This window comes from Typopeltis vanoorti, chromosome 7, assembly GCF_054136105.1.
Source record: "Typopeltis vanoorti isolate ZY-2024b chromosome 7, IOZ_Tvanoo_1.0, whole genome shotgun sequence".
In the NCBI taxonomy this organism is placed as follows: Eukaryota; Metazoa; Arthropoda; class Arachnida; order Uropygi; family Thelyphonidae; genus Typopeltis; species Typopeltis vanoorti.
This window is the reverse complement of record NC_143555.1, coordinates 122,198,181-122,214,478: the sequence shown is the minus strand read 5'-3', so window position 1 is coordinate 122,214,478 and position 16,298 is coordinate 122,198,181. Positions and strand designations below refer to the sequence as shown.

General features: G+C 35.9%; 1 protein-coding gene across 1 annotated transcript in view; it reads left to right on the top strand.

Annotated features, from left to right (window-relative positions):
- The window catches only part of LOC150105010 (pre-mRNA-splicing factor CWC25 homolog), a 115,515-nt gene that overhangs the window by 51,948 nt on the left and 47,269 nt on the right, over positions 1-16,298 (top strand). The window contains exons 5-6 of the mRNA XM_090396099.1: positions 2,793-2,862; positions 12,214-12,483. Of these exons, the coding sequence (XP_090252225.1) occupies positions 2,793-2,862; positions 12,214-12,483 (340 nt within the window). The remainder of the gene's footprint in view (positions 1-2,792; positions 2,863-12,213; positions 12,484-16,298) is intronic.

Sequence of the window (16,298 nt, the reverse complement as noted above, 5' to 3'; positions counted from 1 at the left end):
AAAACATTTCAGCTACTTAGGCATGATTTTTAGTGAAGATGGTAAATTAAATATGGAAATAGATAACAGAATCAACAAAGCTGGTATGGTAGGAAGTCAATTGAACAAATTCGTATGGAATAAGTGAGAAATTAGTCAGAACACTAAATTAGCTGTGTACAAGACAGTGTTCAAACCAGTTTTAACTTATGGATTTGAGAGTTGGGTCAAAAGTAAAACATTTGACCAAAGAGTAGAGACCACAGATATGAGAGTCCTGAGAAAGATTAGAGGTGTGAACAGATGGCATCAATGGCAGTATCATATTAAAAACGAGGATATTAGGAAAGAACTAGACATTGTCAGCATCCAGGAATGCGTTAGCAGAGCTAATCTCAGGTGGCATGGTCACTTAAACAGAATGGGCAAGGAAAGATTAGCAAAACAAGTGTTATCTGCCAGGTTGGCAGGAAAACGACCCAGAGGAAGACCAAGATATAGGTGGATTGATATGGTACAAAGTGCCTTAGATGATAGAAATATAAGATCTGATAATGTTGGAGTCTTGACAGGTAACAGACTGATTTGGAGGAAACTTGTAAATAGGAAGTTAGTAATGATGTATATGTAGTACTATCATATCCTGTACACCCCTTGAGGGCACATGTCAGTAATTTGATGATGATGAGATAATGAAAATACGTAGAAACATTGAAAATATCAACTCTATCTTGATTGTAGAATGTATACAAGGTGTCGGCAAACTGGTTGATATCAACCCCATGGGGTGAGTCAATAAATGTGTAGGGATCAAAACGGGTTCAATAAACACCTAAAACGATTTTGGGTAACAATTAGTAAACATGCAATGCCAGCTGGCTAATCGGTTAGCAGCAAGGGAGATGCTTGCCAACTGACTAATTGGCTGAGGCAATAATGGAGAAGTTTACACTCTCCCCTATGAAGACTTTTAGATCAGAAGCGATTAGGGCTAGTGCGCATTTATCGTCCATAACTATCAGAGTGGTGTTCAGTGATCTGTAAATCAGTAAAATGTAAATAAATTTTTAATAGTTTCTTTATAAATTACTTTAAGTATTTTCTTTAAATTTCTTTAAATATTTCTTATCGAGAAGCAGTAATGAAGTAAAATGGTGAAGGAATTATTATTTTTAAATTGAGAAATTTATTATTGATAACATTTCTTCATTTATTTAACATGATGGGGATGGGTTGATGAGGGATCGAGTATGAAGGGATCAGTGGTCTAAAAAGTTTGCCGACCCCCTGCTATAGAACAAGTAAAACATTTCAGCTACTTAAGCACAATTTTTAGTGAAGATGGTAAATTAAATATAACAAAGCCAGTATGGTAGGAAGTCAACGGAATAAATTTATATGGAATAAGAGAGAAATTAGTTAAAACACTACATTAGATGTATGTATATACAAGACACTGTTCAAACCAAATGTAACTTATCAGTCTGAGAGCTGGGTTAGAAATAAAACAGTTGACCAAAAATAGAGACCACAGATATGAGAGTCTTGTGAAAGATTAGGGGCATGAATAGATGCATCAATGACAATATCATATTAAACACAAGGATATTAGCAAAGAACTTGACATTGTTGACATCCAAGAATGTGTTAGTGGAGCTGATCTCAGGTGGTGTGGTCACTTAAACAGAATGGGAGAAGAAAGATTAGCAAAACAAGTGTTCTCTGCCAGGTTGTTCTTGGCAGGAGGGGGACTCAGAGGTGGACCAGGATATGGGTGGATTGATACAATAAAAAGTGCCTTAGAAGACAGAAATGTAAGATCTAGTAATGTTGGAGTCTTGACAGAAGGATTTGGAGGAAATTGTTGATAGGTTGGTAGTGATGTAGGTCCTTCATGTGGTGCTGTCATGGTATCCTATACATCCTTTAAGGGTACATGTCAGGAATTTGATGACGATGATGAAGACTTACTCCTAACCCTCTCACAGATATTTTCTCTGCTTTATCTTTTTTCCAAGGTACTCTTGTGAGTGCTGGTCCACTGAACTTGCATCCATGAATTCTATTTGGCCTATGATAACATGAACAGCAACTACTAAACATCAACATCAATTCACAGTTCCATTGCAAACCTAACAAACTTATTTCTCATTCCATCTCTCTCTCTCTCTCTCTGTTCTTTAAGATGACTTTCCTCACCTGGTGTTTCCCAAAAATTACAACTTTGAGCTATTAAAAAAAAAAAAGATTAGGTCCCTTCTTAACTGCAGCCCACACACACAGTACCAATATTAGTGCTATAAGTTTAGCTATTATGTGTGTGAGTGTGATATTAAAAAAATTAAAATTTGAGAATTCACAAGGGAAAAAAAGTACTTTGAGTTTGTTTGCAAATTAAACATAGACAGACTCCTATAGATTGTTTTGATTTTTTTTTAAAACATTTTAAAATTAAACTTTTTTTAAAAAATTTCATTTACCTAGGTTGTTTGCTTTAGTAATAAGCTGCAGGACCTTCTTTTGCTGCAGACTGCAGCAATCTTCTAAATTTAATAGCTGTCTAACTTGAAAAAAAAAAAAAAGAAAAAAAAGTTGAATGAAGACCTGAGCAGTGCCTGTTGTTGAAATATATTCTGAATTATAATTATGCTATGTTCACTTTTTTTTTAGTTATTCAGCTAAATTTTGATTCTTAGAAAATTAATTCCCTTAATTTTTACAAAGATATAAATTCTATTTTTGTTTACCATTATATCTAATGAGTTATAATGGTAAACAACTGTTAAATTCCTTTTTTTTTTTATGTTTGTTAGGAAGAAAGAAGTAGAGCAGAGAAAGAGATTATTGGATAATCCAGTAAAAATGAAACAGTTGCAGCAATTGGTAAGAACTGATATGTTGTTAATAACTTGCCACTTTATCATACTTTACATAGGTCATTACTGTGTTATATGTCAATTGTTTCCCAGCTGGTATAATTTTTTTTAAAGTTAGAGAAACCTGCCATTCCATATACGACTATTGCTAAACTCACTTTCAGTTGAAAAAAATCCTGTAAATAATCATTGCATCGTTGATTTAATACTTGGTCTTTCCAATCAAATAACAATCAGAAAATAAGAATATATGGTTCATATTTCCCAAAATGCACTTTATTTGAAACAAAACATAAATTTACATTCATGTTAAAATCATAGTAAATCATACACTCGTATAAAGTAATGTGAGAAAATTCATATTGGGAAAACACTTATAAATTTACTTGGAGAGAACATAAGAAACTAAAATACTATTGAATTGATCACTTTATATTAGTTCAGGATAAAAGAGTATATACAGATTTGAAATAGGAAGGAATAAGAAGCTGAGGAAAACTTGGATTCATACAGAGAAGTGGGTGGCAAAGTTGCCTTCATCATCTTTAAGAAAAAGTTAGAGGCAGTCTTGGCAAAGAAACTGCTTGAAAAGTTTTGGCAAGTAGGTAGGTATATGCCCATAAACAATACAGGAAATATATAAGGGTGGTCTGAAAAGTTCTCAGTCTAACAATGAAAAAACAAATTTATAATTTCAAAATTATTTTTATTTTTCAACATAATCTCCCTTAAGACCATCATCATCATCATCATCAAATTCCTGCCATGTACCCTCAAGGGGTGTACAGGATATGACAGTACTACATGAAAAAATTACATCATTACTAACTTCCTATCTACAATTTTCCTCCAAATCAGTCTGTTACTTGTCAAGACTCCAACATTATCAGATCTTATATTTCTATCGTCTAAGGCACTTTGTACCGTATCAATCCACCTATATCTTGGTCTTCCTCTGGGTCATTTTCCTGCCAACCTGGCAGAGAACACTTGTTTTGCTAATCTTTCCTCTCCCATTCTATTTAAGTGACCATACCATCTGAGATTAGCTCTGCTAACGCATTTCTGGATGCCGACAATGTCAAGTTCTTTCCTAACATCCTCGTTTTTAATATGATATTGCCATTGTTCACGCCTCTAATCTTTTTCAAGACTCTCATATCTGCAGTCTCTAGCCTTTGGTCAAGTGTTTTACTTCTGACCCAGCTCTCAGATCCATAAGTTAAAATTGGTTTGAACACAGTCTTGTATACAGCTAATTTAGTGTTCCGACTAATTTCTTTCTTATTCCATATGAATTTATTCAATTGACTTCCCACGATACCAGCTCTGCTGATTCTGTTGTCTATTTCTATATTTAGTTTACCATCTTCAGTAAAAATTGTGCCTAAGTAGCTGAAATGTTTTACTTGTTCCACAGGTTCTCCATTCACAACACAGTTGACATTTTCAATGATTCTTATTTTCATTGTCTTTGTCTTTTTATTGCTGACCTTCATACCATATCTATTACAACAGCTATTCAATTTAGTCAGAGAATCTTGCAGACTTGTAGCAGATTTATTTAGAAGTATAACATCATCCACATAAAGCAAAGAGCTGACATTAACATCTCCAATTTTGATATCAGGTTTAATACTACATTCCTTCATAATGTGATCCATATAGATAATGAATAACAGAGGGGATAATGTACATCCTTGTCTCACACCAGATTTAACATTAACCCATCTTCCTGTACTTCCTTCAATTCTAACTGCTGATTCACAACTCAAATAAAGACTAAGTATTGCTTGATATAATGCCCCATTGACACCATATAACTGCAGCGTATTGAATAGCTTCTCTCTTGGTACCTTGTCATATGCCTTTTCCAAATCGACAAAACTTAAATACAGATCTTTGTTATATTCCCATGCTTTCTAGACTATTTGTCGTAAAGTGAAGATCTGATCCTGACAGCCTCTATTTGGCCTGAATCCAGCTTGTTCTTCACCAAGCTTTTCTTCCACAATTCTTCTCAACCGTTTCTCAAGTATACTGGCATAGATCTTGCCAGGAACACTCAGTAGGGAAATACCTCTGTAATTCTCACATTCAGTTTTATTTCCCTTTTTATATATGGGTACTATGAGAGCTCTACTCCAATCATCGGGAATTCGTCCCTCTGTCCAGGCTTTCTGAACTATGCAGTGCAGCCACTGTAAGACTCTTATACCACCATACTTCAGCATTTCTGGTCGAATATCATCTACTCCTGCTGCCTTTCCACATTTCAAGCCTTTGATGGCTTTTTCTACTTCAAGTATGGATATGTATTCCTGACTGCATGCCTGGTCAGTGTTTTTTATCACTCTGCTGTCATCACTGCTTGTTTCATTTAGCAGTTTTTCAAAGTAATTACTCCATACTTCAAGGATATCTTTTTCTCCTGTTTTCATTTCACCTTTATCATCTCTAATTCCTTTTACAGCACTCTTTCCTCCATTCCTAAGCTTCAACAACCTCCAGAATATTTTGCCACCTTCTTGATATTTATTTTCTATATTCTTGCCAAAGTCCTCCCATGACTTTTGTTTAGCTAGTTTTACACACTGTTTAGCTTTCTTACATTTGTCTGTATTCTGTAAGAGTAAAAGCTGACGTATTTGCCAGGAACTTTTGATATGCTTTCTTCTTTTCCTTCACTGCCTCTTTAACTTCCTGTGTCCACCAGGGAGTTCTGATTTTTTTATCCTTGCACACAACCTCACCACATGCCTCTCTGGCAGAATCAATCAATGTTTCCTTCAGAGTTTGCCACTGAATCTCCAAGGTTTGATTCCTGTTCTCAAACTCTTTCATTTTCTTTTCAATAATATTTCTGTATTTTAGTCTACAGTTCATATCTGAGAGCTGCTCAACTTTTATTCGCTTTAAAACTTTCTTACAAGTTATTCTTTTCAATATGAAATTCAATTTTATCCTGCTCAAGACTAAATAGTGATCACTTCCAATTTCAAATCCTCTGTACACTCTGGTGTCCTGCACCAGGGAGAAAACATCACTATCAACAATAACATAGTCAATGAGACTTTTCTTATTCCTAGCCTCTTCTCTCCATGTGAATTTGTGCACATTTTTATGTTGGAACATGGTGTTAGTAATAACCAGTCCATGTCCTGAGCAGAAATCCAACAGATATTTGCCATTATTATTAGCTTTGCTCTTTTCTCCAAATTTTCCCAAAATATTTTTGTATGTCTCACAATCATTTCCTACTCTACTATTTAGATCCCCAACAAGGACCAACTTTTCCTTTTTCATTGTGTCAGTTGCTTTTTCTAAAGCCTCAAAAAATTCCTCCACTTCTACCTTAGTAGAACCTTCTGTGGGACCATAGGCACAAATAAGTCTCATTGTCCAGTTCCCCATTCTCATATTTGCCCACATTACTCTACTTGAGACTGACTGCCATTCAAGAAGATTAGCCTCGTATTTTGTGTTGAATACTATGGCTACTCCTTCTTTTCCTTGATTGTCATTGCCTGAATATAACATTTTGTATTTATTGCTCAGAAAGATCTCACCAGTTTTGGTCTTTTTTGTTTCAGTCACCCCTATTATGTCGATCTGGTACTTATCTAATTCCTCAGCTAGCTCCATTTCTTTGCCATTCAGGCTTCTTACGTTGATAGTACCGATCTTTAACTCTGGTGATGTTGAGTTGGGGTTTGTTTTCAGATTTGTTCCAGTAGCTGACTTTTCGCTGTTCGCCCTGGTTCCCTGGCGAAAACAACGGGGGCCTTGTTTAACCGGGCGATGCCCCAGCCGGCATGAAATTTTGTCATGTTGTACCATCATTTTTTATTTTGGTTTAACCAATAAGAATACAATTTGGTCGGCTAAATCCCAAATTGCCAGCCCATCCTCGTTCGTTCAGTATCAAAGTAGATACCCAACAGGGTGCACCACGAGAAGGTGAGGATTGGACATTAGGTCAGAAGCCCTGGTCGGTTCTCCGCATTCCTTTAAAGGCTATGTGGAGGTCTCCTCTCAGTTATACAGCTTTGACCCTTAATCTCCCTTAAGACTAATACATTTATTCCAGCACCATTATCCCTTCCACTGACCAGCGAGGAAGAGTTTTAGTTTTGGGAAGAGATAGAAGTCAGATGGAGCCAAATCTGGGGAATAGGATGGATGTTCCAACAATTCATAGTGCAGATCCCCTAATTTTCCCATTGCCAAAACACTTTTGTGGGCAGGTGCATTGTCCTGATGAAAGACGATTTTTTTCTTCTGCAAACCAGATCTTTTCTCTTTGTTCAACTTTGTTTTTTTTGGCATTACACCTGAAACAGTAAAAGCCACAAGGCAAGTGTATTATATTTGTAAATTGCATGTCCTTCTGGTCAGTTTTGTGGGATGAAAAACTAAGCTTTCAAGAGCAGAATACTCTGCCACTTTTTTGTATGAGACCGACTGACTAACTCACATTGAGATGAAAAAAAATCCGTAATAAAGGTTTTTTTTGCATTACTGACAGGATTTGAACTGAGGTCTTTTCAATAAAGGCCTGAGTGATATCAGCTGAGATACAAAAATGCCAGTAGCAGATTATGTTCCTTTGAGGCCCTAAGCAAGATTTTGTTATAAGGCCTTTTATGTAAAGGTGTTTTTTATATTAAAAAGACGATAAAATCCTTAAATAATAACAACTGTTTTCTTCATTTATAATTATTTATTTCATTTGTCTGGTTAACATTACAACTTACAATGTTACCTTTTGTGCTTTTAAATCTGCAAATTGATCGATAATGTTATTATAATTTAACATATTAACTATATAATTTTCTATAAACATTATAGATAAATCTTTTAAATGAGTCTGCCATAAACTATTTTTTAAATAATTTTTTTTTCTTTTAAGACTGAAAAAAAACGTTCGCCACTAGCATTGCTTATTGGTAAAGTCAAAAAAAATAATTTTTAAGATTGTCTCTACGTTTTTTTAGAGGCATATTATCTTTTTGCTATGTAATTTTTGAGGCCCTTCGAGATGAAGAGGCCCTAGGCATGTGCCTAGTGTGCCTATTGGGTAATCCGCCACTGAGAAGTGCCAAACACTTGGCACCATGTTCTGAAAGCTACTGAAAAGCTTAGATATGGAAGAAAGCATACCATAAGAGAAATCTGTGATAATACAGTTATATAAAAACTGAATTTAAGAATATTTTGGATCTCATAACAGAACAGTGGTAGAAAATATCCAGGAGAAATGTAATCATGCGTACAGAATCAATACAAAAAAAAGTATAGGTGCAAATATCTTATTTGTAAAACTACAAATAAGATATTTGCACCTATACTTTTTTTTGTATTGATTCTGAAGATGAGAGATAGAAGAACCTATAAACACATCGGTGCTATATGTGGAATGCAGGTGAGAACTGGGAAGGAAGAAGTTTATTGATATTTATCTTGAAGAGTAGCAGGTTGTTGTTTGGGAATACTTTATGAGGAAGGCTGTTTCGTAGGACAGAGTTAGATGGAATAAATGAGGAAGAGGGAAAAAAGCAGGTTCAGTGTGTTTGTGATTGGACTGAAAAAGGAATCTTGGATAGTTCATTGTTTTAGCAAGCCCATCAGAAAGTGGAGGGATGATGATTACTAGTTCAGGAGAGAGTGACCATGGAAGTCCCATAGCTGAAACAGTTTATTGAGATAGTGGTTGAAGTGAGTCATTGAGGGAGGGATCATCTATGAACCAAATTGCTCTCCTCTGAACAGCATCAAGAAAATTTAGTGAGGTTTTAGGTGCACCACCCCAAACATGTGAACTGTATTCTAAGGACAGGTGGGGTTGGGATTTGTATACAGATAGTAGCAGAGTGGTCAAAAAGTAGCATCTTGAGCAGAATAGAATGGCTAGTATTTTAGAAGCTGAGGGAGCTATTGATTTGTGTAACTGTTATTAGCAAAGTTATGAATAAGATTAGTAATGAATTAGAATGGGTTATTTGCCTAGAAAATGCCTAGTTTTTTAGAAGCTGAGGAGGCTATTGATGTGTGTTTATACCAGGAGAGGCTGGAAATAAATGTTGTCCAAGCAGAGAGAGAGAGAGAGAGAGAGAGATCTGATCCTGTCTGGTAATTTGTGTATTACTGAAGGATAAGAATAGGCGGTCTGAAATCCCTTTTGCAAGAGAAAAATCAAGACTGTGTTTCAGTGGGATTTAAAATGATTAGGTTCTCCTTGCCTCATTGAAGCATTGTGTGGACGTCACTGTTTTGGATGAAGATGATCTTGAAGCTAAGCACTACATGGTTTGTCAAATGAGTAGGACAAATGGAGTGTACTATCATTAGCAAAGCTATAAATAGGATTAGTGGTGAATTAGAGTAAGTCATTTATGTATAGAGGAAAGCGGGTAGGTTATAGATTGTGAGCCACTCCTGCTATAGTGGCAAAGGTCAAAGAGAGGGAGTCATCCATCAGAACATGCAGTGAATCTGAGAGAAAGCTAGCCACCAGTTACAGAAGGTGGCAGGTAGACTGAAGGATGACAATGTGTTCAGGAGGAAATGTCAAGAATGACAGCATGTTTCTCTGAAATTTTCCATGACACTTTAGACCAGGGTTTCCCAAATCGTGTTCTGCGGAAAGTGAATAAGTGTTCCGTGATGTCAGTGACCAAGCCATGTATTTTTAAACATGCAAGTAATTTGGGAAATGGAATACTGCTGTTTATGATCGGTCATAAAAATTGCCTGCAAGCCGATTACAACAATGGGCAGCGTATCCTCTGTTCTCAAAACTGAGTGAAATAACATCTGTGTTGCAAATGTTAGTGACCAATCAGCAAGGAAGTATAAAGAAAATTTTCCATTGAAATTGAAGATCAAATTAGTCTGTATCCAGTTCTCAAATCTAGTAATACTGAATACTTTCTTCACAAGTTCATATTGTAGGGTGAAGTGCTTGTTTCGAAACCGTAGTGCTGTGATTTTTTAAAAGTAATAGGCCTACAGATTTAAATTTTAATATGAATAAGAGACAAGGGACTTTGTTTAATTTTGGTGTTAAGAAATCTCTTATTGAAGGTGTTTGTGACGTAACAGATAGGATTCATCCAACTCCAGCCTACAAAGCGATCTCCAAGATGTACAAAAGGAGTGAAAAACTACCAGCACACAGGAGAAAAAGTCTACATTCAGTCATAAGTACTTGTAATAATATTATAAATTTTTGGTGATCAGAATGGGATATGTCAATGAAAATTAGCACAAATTAATTTAATGATGTTGTCCTGAGGAAACTACAATATGCTACAAGATTTCGTTAGTCCAGTGATAATTTTATATTTGTCAACATGTCACACCGTATACATCAGTGTATTAATACTCTTTATGATTATGCCATAATTAATTATTAATATTGTAATATATTAATTAATACATCATAAAATAACCAAGGTGTTCCGTGAAAATTTCAGGATTTGTAAAGTTTTTGGTTGTTGGAAAAATCTGAGAAACACTGCTTTATACTAATATAGACTAAGAAATCAGCTGTGGATCTTAATTGATAGACCTCTAGGCAAAAAAGTGGAGAAGTGATCTGTCAATGACAGTTTCCATTTTTTTTTTGAGAGGATTGAGGTGATGGCGATTGGTTGGTAGTTTAACAGCAGACTTTATCTCCCTTTAGGCTGGAGATATATGCTTTCTTCTACATGTTGGGATAAGTGCCAGCTAATTATGGAAGATTGTAGAGATGATACAAGGATAGTTGTTAGGTCTTGAGCACAGTGTTTGAGTACACTTTAGAGTTGCTATCAGAACCAGAAGACTTTTTTTAGTATTCTTTTGATGTCTTTTTTTCTGAAAAATCACAGGAGGTATGGTGCTCAGATTCTGGTATTATTATTATTATAATACAAGACCACCAATGAATTAAAATAAAATACAATAAAATAAACCAAGTTTGCACGTGAAGTCACTTCACAACTCTGCTTGAAGTTATGACTTCATGACCTCACGTCATATATATGCCATATATGTGTCATATATATGGCATATATAGCAGTATTAGCATTAAGGTTCTGCAATATACTAACCACCTCTATTTCTTCTATCTCTAGACTCTCATCAGTCAGATCAGCATTGCAGTAACACAACCAAGATGGTACACTTTTGCAAAATGATCACTAAGCAACTCAATTATTTCATTTACTTCTGTCACTTCCCTACCATCAACTCTTTTTAAAGTCATCCTTCCATAGTTATTTCTCCTTTTATTGCCACATAGGGAAAGAACTCCTTAGGATTTCTTTTGGACTTGTCAGCTAGCTTCCTCTGCCTGTACCTTGTGTATGCTGACCAACTTCTTTTTATACTTCCTCCACAACCTTTTCTTTATCTGCAACTCCTGTTTAATAAAACAACACTCTTTCAAAAGTTTGTAGATATTTATCATGTCACTCCTCTTTCTTCTGTTTACCAGTGTCTGCAGTCGACATGCTCTCAATCTGTCCTCATAATCTGCATTCCATAATCCTGATATCATATTTTTTACTCTTCTTTGTACCCTTTCCACAACTTCTTTATCTCCTCCAAACCCAGGAGACCACATCTGCACACAGTAGTCCAGATGTAATAATATCAAAGCCTTGTAAAAATTCCTGCCTTCCTTATCCTTATATATCAATGTTCATTTCAACACTTCAGTTACCCTCTGAGTTGTATTTGCAATTTTTTTAATGTGACCATTGAACTTCAGATTCTTGTCCACTAGAATTTCAATATCCCTAGCCTCTTCAATTTCTTGTAGCACAATCCCACCAATATAATATGCCATTAGCATTTTCACACCAAAAGCATAACTTTACACTTACTAATGTTGAATTGAGTCATTATCATTTGCCCACACTTCCAGTCTGTTGAAATCATTCTGTAAGTGCAGTATATCAATAGCATCCCTAATTGTCCTACCTGTCAGGTCCTTCCCAGTATCGTTAATGTATAGATCCATGTACTGATCCCTGGGGTATACCACTGGCCACTTTAAATCTGGTAGATTCACATCCCCACATACCACTTTCTGATACCTGTCCATCAGCCACTATTTATCCACGTCAGTAGTTTATATTCTGATCCCACATTCTGAAGTTTATGTTTTAATATATATATTTATGTTTTAATATATATTTCCCTATATACTGAATGCCCTGTATCCTGAATTCTTTTCTTTCTTTCTTTATGTCAAACAGGTAAGGCTCTCCTAGTGCGATTGAATTAAAACTGTTATACATTTTTTTTCTTTCTTTTTTTTTTTTTTTTTTCACTACAAACTAAACCATACAACTTTGCTTTGCAGCTGAAGGAAAGTATATCACAGAAAGAAAAGAAGAAAAAGAAAAAGCACAGAAAGAAACATAAAAAGCAACAGAAACATAGTGACAGCAGTAAAAGTGATTCTGAAAATGAAAAAACTTTAGGATTTCATTCAAAATTATTGAAACATTCAGAGTCCAGGCAACCATCAAAGGAACACTTGAAATCAGAAAGAAAAAAGGGTCAACAGGATTCTAGTGATTCAGATTCTGAAACTGGAAGAAGATGCAGGAGAAAACAGTATGGATTAATTGTAAATAAATGACTTTATTTTTATAGTTCTTCGATGTAAGGATATATTTTTTTGTCTTGTTGGTTTTTCAATTTTTTATTCATTTTTCTTTATTAAAAGACTATTTAATTTCTAAGTTAGTGTAGATTTATAAGCATAGAAACATCAAAAATAGAACCCAAGTAAATATGAATTGTGAAATTAAAACAGTAAGAAAATTAGTGAATAAAAAATAACATTATTCATAATCCTTTTTTATTTTTTTTAATAATGTCAAGTAAAACCATTAAAATTGGATGAAATAAAAAACAGGATCAGAATAAAATGTCCATATAATTTTTTTAACCCCACCTGATAAATTTGTAAAACTAGTTTATTTAGTATCATGAGTTGGTTAACGACTAGATAATCCAGAAACCCTGTTTTAAAGATCAAACAGACATTTTTCAAGTCACATCAGGCTTCTGTTATGTAGGGTGGTGGTCTCATACTAGGTGACAATTATTGTTTTACTACCTAAAAATTTCACAGATATTTCTGTCACAGTGGGATTCAAATCCATACCTTGTTAGTTGGAGATCAAGGATGCTGACAACATTTGCCCAACTAGGTCAGTAAAATAGAATGGATCCAAAAATAATATTATATATATATATATATATGTTTGTGCCTTGAACTACATTCAGGCACAAACTTGACTTACTTGTCTGTTTGCTTACTTGGGAAAAAGGATTAAAACCTAGCTTATAAAATTGCTTGTTATCTTTAACATAGTATACCCAAATTAAGGGGATAAAAATCCCTTATTATTTTACAGCCAGTATGCAAAACTCTAAGATTGAAGTTTTCGATCTTAGAGTTTCGCATACTGGCTGTAAAATAATAAGGGATTTTTATCCCCTTAATTTAATTAACTTCGCCAGAAAATATAGCCATTTGGCTTTTCATCTTAATTATAATAGTATACCCAAGTTAAAAAACTTTCTACAATATGGGTTATTGATGCTAATTCTTAATGAACAGTAGCCATAGAAGTATTTGTAGAAGATGCACGCAGCAGAAACTGAGCACTTGTGTGAAAGTGAGCAAAGAGTATTAGGGGATTAGCAAAGAGAAAAGGGGGTTATTAGTCTGACTCCCCATTTCTATATAGAGTGCATTATCTTTAGGGAGCTTTTAGTCGAATCATTCCAGATGGGAGAGTAATATTCACTGGTTGGACAGATTTGTGATTTGTATAAAGTTAGAAGCTATTTGGAGTTAAAGTAATGCCTTGAGAGAAAAAGGAAACCTATTTTTTTTTGGAAGCAGAAGAGGCAATATTTGTAATATGTTTGTACCGAGAGAGAGAGAGAGAGAGAGAGATTTGAGGTTGGTGTTATCCCAAGAAGATAGATCTCATCGTGCATAGGATTTGGGTGTTGTCAAAAGTAAGGCTGGAAGAGTAGAGTTCTTTTTTTTTTGTAGAAAATAGGGCAGAGCTGCATTTTGTTAGCATTGAAATTGAAAAGATTATCCAAATCCCATTGATAAATGTTTTGGAGATCTGTAGTTAAGGCTCTGCTCTGGAGATTGTGGTGATTTGTGCATTGCCAGGTTTGTCAAATAAAAAGGAATGCAATCTGTTGTCATCAAAGCCGAACTATTTATTGGGTTGGTAGTCTGCTGGAGTAAATCGTTTATATATAGAAGGAAACGTGCAAGACCATTGCGGTCAAATATATGCCTCACAGAACCTTGCATATCCATTTCGCCAACATCTGTGACCTAAACTCCAACCTTAATAGTGCCCACTAATATCTTCAGTCTACCAAACCCCATCTACTCTTTCTGGCAGAAACTCAAAACTCAGAGTGGATGTATGCGTCTGTGCATACATCCACTCTGACATGCCTTGCCAGAGAGCACCCAACTTTGACCTTCTTTGGTTAAAAATATCCCTTCCCCACTCAATCAAATTCATTTGCTGTCTGTATTGCTCCCCCTAATGCAACCACCTGCTCTGAGCTCTTTAATTTCCTCTCCTTAAAAATTGATTTTCTACAGTCCCACTTTCCCAACAACGAAATCATCCTCCTAGGAGATTTTAATGTCCACAAGACCAACTAGCTTTCCTCCTTTAGTTGTACAGATTTTGCAAGCAGAAACATTTGCCATCACTAACGACCCTATACAACTTGTTCAGATGCCAACCAGAATACCTAATGACCTGAACATTCCCCAAACATCCTAGATCTCTTTCTTGCCAACGACCTTTCCAAATACACAGTGAACATAGTGGACCTACTAGGTAATTCTGACCACAATCTTTTGGAGATTCTAATCTCCTCCCCCCCCCCATGCAACAATGCTTACACAGCTACCCCCATACAAGAGTAGTTTGGCATTATAATAGTGCCAAGTGGAACAGCCTCTACGACTTCTTTGCCTCATTCCTATGGTTGGACTATTACTTCTGGCCTTCCAACCCAAACATATGCACCAAACTTATCACTAATGTAATCCTCACTGGCATGGAAACATACATCCCTACACACACTACTCTGAACTACGATTCCCTAACTAAACCCTGGTTCTCCAAAAGATGTGCCAAGGCTGTACAAATGAAAAACCAAACATATCACAACTTGCTCAAATCAAGAACTCCATCCTCCTTTAGAGCTTATACTGAAGCCTGAAATAGATGCAAAAAAAAAAAAACAATCAGTGCTTCCAAAACAGAGTTCGAAAGAGCAAAAAGCAGGAAACTAGCGGCTTGTCCAAACAGCAGCCGAGCCTTTTGGTCTCTTGCCGAAGCAATTGGTCATAACTTCTGCCCAATACTCTTCCCATCCCTATCATACTCAGATGGTTCTATTGCGTCATCACTCACAGAAAAAGCCAATCTCCTGGCTTCACACTTTGCTGGAAGTTGGGGGGGGGGTAAATGCCCCCATTCATTCCAGATGCCCAACATATAATGTTCCCTATATCCTTTTGCCAGAAAGAGATTCAGAAAAATACTGTCCAAATTAGACACAAAAAAAGTCTCCTGACTGATGGCATTCTCCAGTTGTCCTGAAAATTTGTGCACCAGAACTGACTCCTATTTTATGTCACCTGTATATACTCTCTTACTCCACTGGTATCTATCCTACAGCCTGGAAATTGGCCTATATTCAATCCATTCCCGAGAAAGGCGACAAGTCACTGCCATCCAACTACTGCCCTATCTCACTCACCTCAGTCTTGTCTAAAGTAATGGAAAAAAAAATCATCAATTCCCAACTCCTACACTACCTTGAAGGCACTCACCTAATAAATGACTGCCAATATGGATTCCCGTCGCCATGGAAGAAGTTTGGTGAATCTCAAGTGCTTGCACATGATGTCTCCAACGCTTTTGACTGGGTCTGGCACAAAGGCTTATCTCAGGACTTCTGTAGTTGGATTGCCAGCTTTCTGTCTGGATGCATGCTATGTGTGGTGGTGGATGATTCCCTTATCTTCTTACCATTCAACTAATGCCAGGGTTCCACACTGTTCTATCCTCTTATCAACCCTCTTCCTGCTATATATCAATGACCTACTTCAGTTGACCTCTAACCCAATACACAGTTTTGCAGATGACAGCACATTGTACTCCTCCCTTTCATTTGATTAACCTTACTCTACATAACTCACCTCAATCCCCTCAACATTTTATCCCTCATCAATTTCAATGCTAATAAAACCCAGTTCTGTCTTATCTTTCATTAATAAGAACCATTTTCTCCCAGTATTATTTGTGACAACACCCAAATTTCCAAACAATTTGAGATTTCTCTTCTTGGAATGACATCAGGCCTCTCCTGGCA